This window comes from Oryzias melastigma, linkage group LG22 (genome assembly GCF_002922805.2).
Source record: "Oryzias melastigma strain HK-1 linkage group LG22, ASM292280v2, whole genome shotgun sequence".
Taxonomy (NCBI): Eukaryota; Metazoa; Chordata; class Actinopteri; order Beloniformes; family Adrianichthyidae; genus Oryzias; species Oryzias melastigma.
In genome coordinates this window covers 138,864-140,773 of record NC_050533.1, presented here as the reverse complement: position 1 = coordinate 140,773, position 1,910 = coordinate 138,864, and the positions used below count along the sequence as shown (strand labels likewise).

The 1,910-nt window shown below is 51.8% G+C and overlaps 1 protein-coding gene across 1 annotated transcript in view; it reads left to right on the top strand.

Annotated features, from left to right (window-relative positions):
• Window positions 1-134: 134 nt before the first annotated feature.
• LOC112156286 (visinin-like protein 1) overlaps window positions 135-1,910 on the top strand; it is a gene marked incomplete at its 5' end in the record, with an annotated part of 7,975 nt that continues 6,199 nt past the window's right edge. Inside the window, 3 exon segments of the mRNA XM_024288549.1 lie at window positions 135-156; window positions 300-466; window positions 1,325-1,540. Coding sequence (XP_024144317.1) covers window positions 305-466; window positions 1,325-1,540 — 378 coding nt within the window.

Sequence of the window (1,910 nt, the reverse complement as noted above, 5' to 3'; positions counted from 1 at the left end):
TCCAAACGCGCCTCACGCCATGAATGTGTTCGGCTAAACCGCAAGACTCAACCAGAGCGCGCCGGTCTGTGCGCACGCGCGTCAGGACACGCGCGCGCGCTCGGCAGCCGCAGACAGGTCTGTGGGCCCGGATCGAATATCCGACTGAGGATCCAGGTCAGGGCAGACCTAGACCACGGAGCGGCGCGAACATGCGCGCGCGCGGGGGACGGAGGGAGGGGGGACAGAAATAGAACAGCATCAAAGATTTGCTGCTGTCCAAGAAGAAGAAGCCTGACGAGTGTGCACGTGCTCCACAGGAATCATGGGAAAGCAGAACAGCAAGCTGACTCCGGAGGTGATGGAGGACCTGGTGAAGAACACGGAGTTCAACGAGCACGAGCTGAAGCAGTGGTACAAGGGCTTCCTGAAGGACTGTCCCAGCGGGAGACTCAACCTGGACGAGTTCCAGCAGCTCTACGTCAAGGTCGGTGTCGCTGTGGCGGGAGGATGGACGAATGGATGGATGGATGATGGATGGATGAAGGGATGACAGATGGATGATGGATGGATGGATGTCTGATGGATGATGGATGGATGATGGATTGATGATGGATGGATGATGGATGGATGATGGATGGATGGAGGGATGATGGATGCATGATGGACGGATGGAGGATGGATGGATGTCTGATGGATGGATGATGGATGAATGATGGATGGATGATGGACGGATGGAGGATGGATGGATGATGGATGGATGGATGTCTGATGGATGGATGATGGATGGATGTCTGATGGATGGATGATGGATGGATGATGGATGGATGTCTGATCCATGGATGATGGATGGATGGATGTCTGATCGATGATGGATGGATGATGGATGTCTGATGGATGGATGAATGGATGATGGATGGATGTCTGATGGATGATGGATGAATGGATGGATGTCTGATGGATGATGGATGGATGTCTGATGGATAGATGGATGACGTATGGATTTCTGATGGATGATGGATGGATGGATGATGGATGGATGTCTGATGGATGATGGATGGATGTCTGATGGATGATGGACGGATGTCTGATGGACGGATGGATGTGTGTCGATTAGCAGATGGTTGACGGGTGGTAACACCTCCATCCATCCTCCATCCATCCATCCATCCTCCATCCATCCTCCATCCATCCATCCATCCTCCATCCATCCTCCATCCATCCATCCATCCTCCATCCATCCATCCATCCTCCATCCATCCATCCATCCTCCATCCATCCTCCGTCCATCCATCCTCCGTCCATCCATCCTCCACCTCTCAGTCTTACCTTTTCTTCTCTGCAGTTCTTCCCGTACGGCGACGCGTCCAAGTTCGCTCAGCACGCGTTCAGAACCTTCGACAAGAACGGAGATGGAACCATCGACTTCCGAGAGTTCATCTGCGCGCTATCCATCACGTCCCGCGGCAGCTTTGAGCAGAAGCTGAACTGGGCCTTCAACATGTATGACCTGGACGGGGACGGGAAGATCACCAGAGTGGAGATGCTGGAGATCATCGAGGTGAGCCCACTGCGAAGCCGCCTCCCATCAACTTCCTCTTTCAGTCCTTTCACTTCCTGTCATCAGGAGCCACCTGCAGGAGAATTCAAGCAGGAGATCTGCCATTCAGGCCCGGCTCTGATCCGATCCACACGGCTCGGTACCAGATCCTAACAAAGACAGAGCAGGATCTCTGAATGGTTAGGGTGATCAAGGATAGATAGATAGATAGATAAATACTTTATTAATCCCAACCAAGGGAAATTCCCTTGCCTGGTAGCCCCATAAAAACGACAGTCATGCACACAATGACAAAGGAATAATAAAAACGATAGAGTAATAAAAAGCCAGGGGTAGTACATAAATAAATAAATAAAGGGCGCCATAAGAA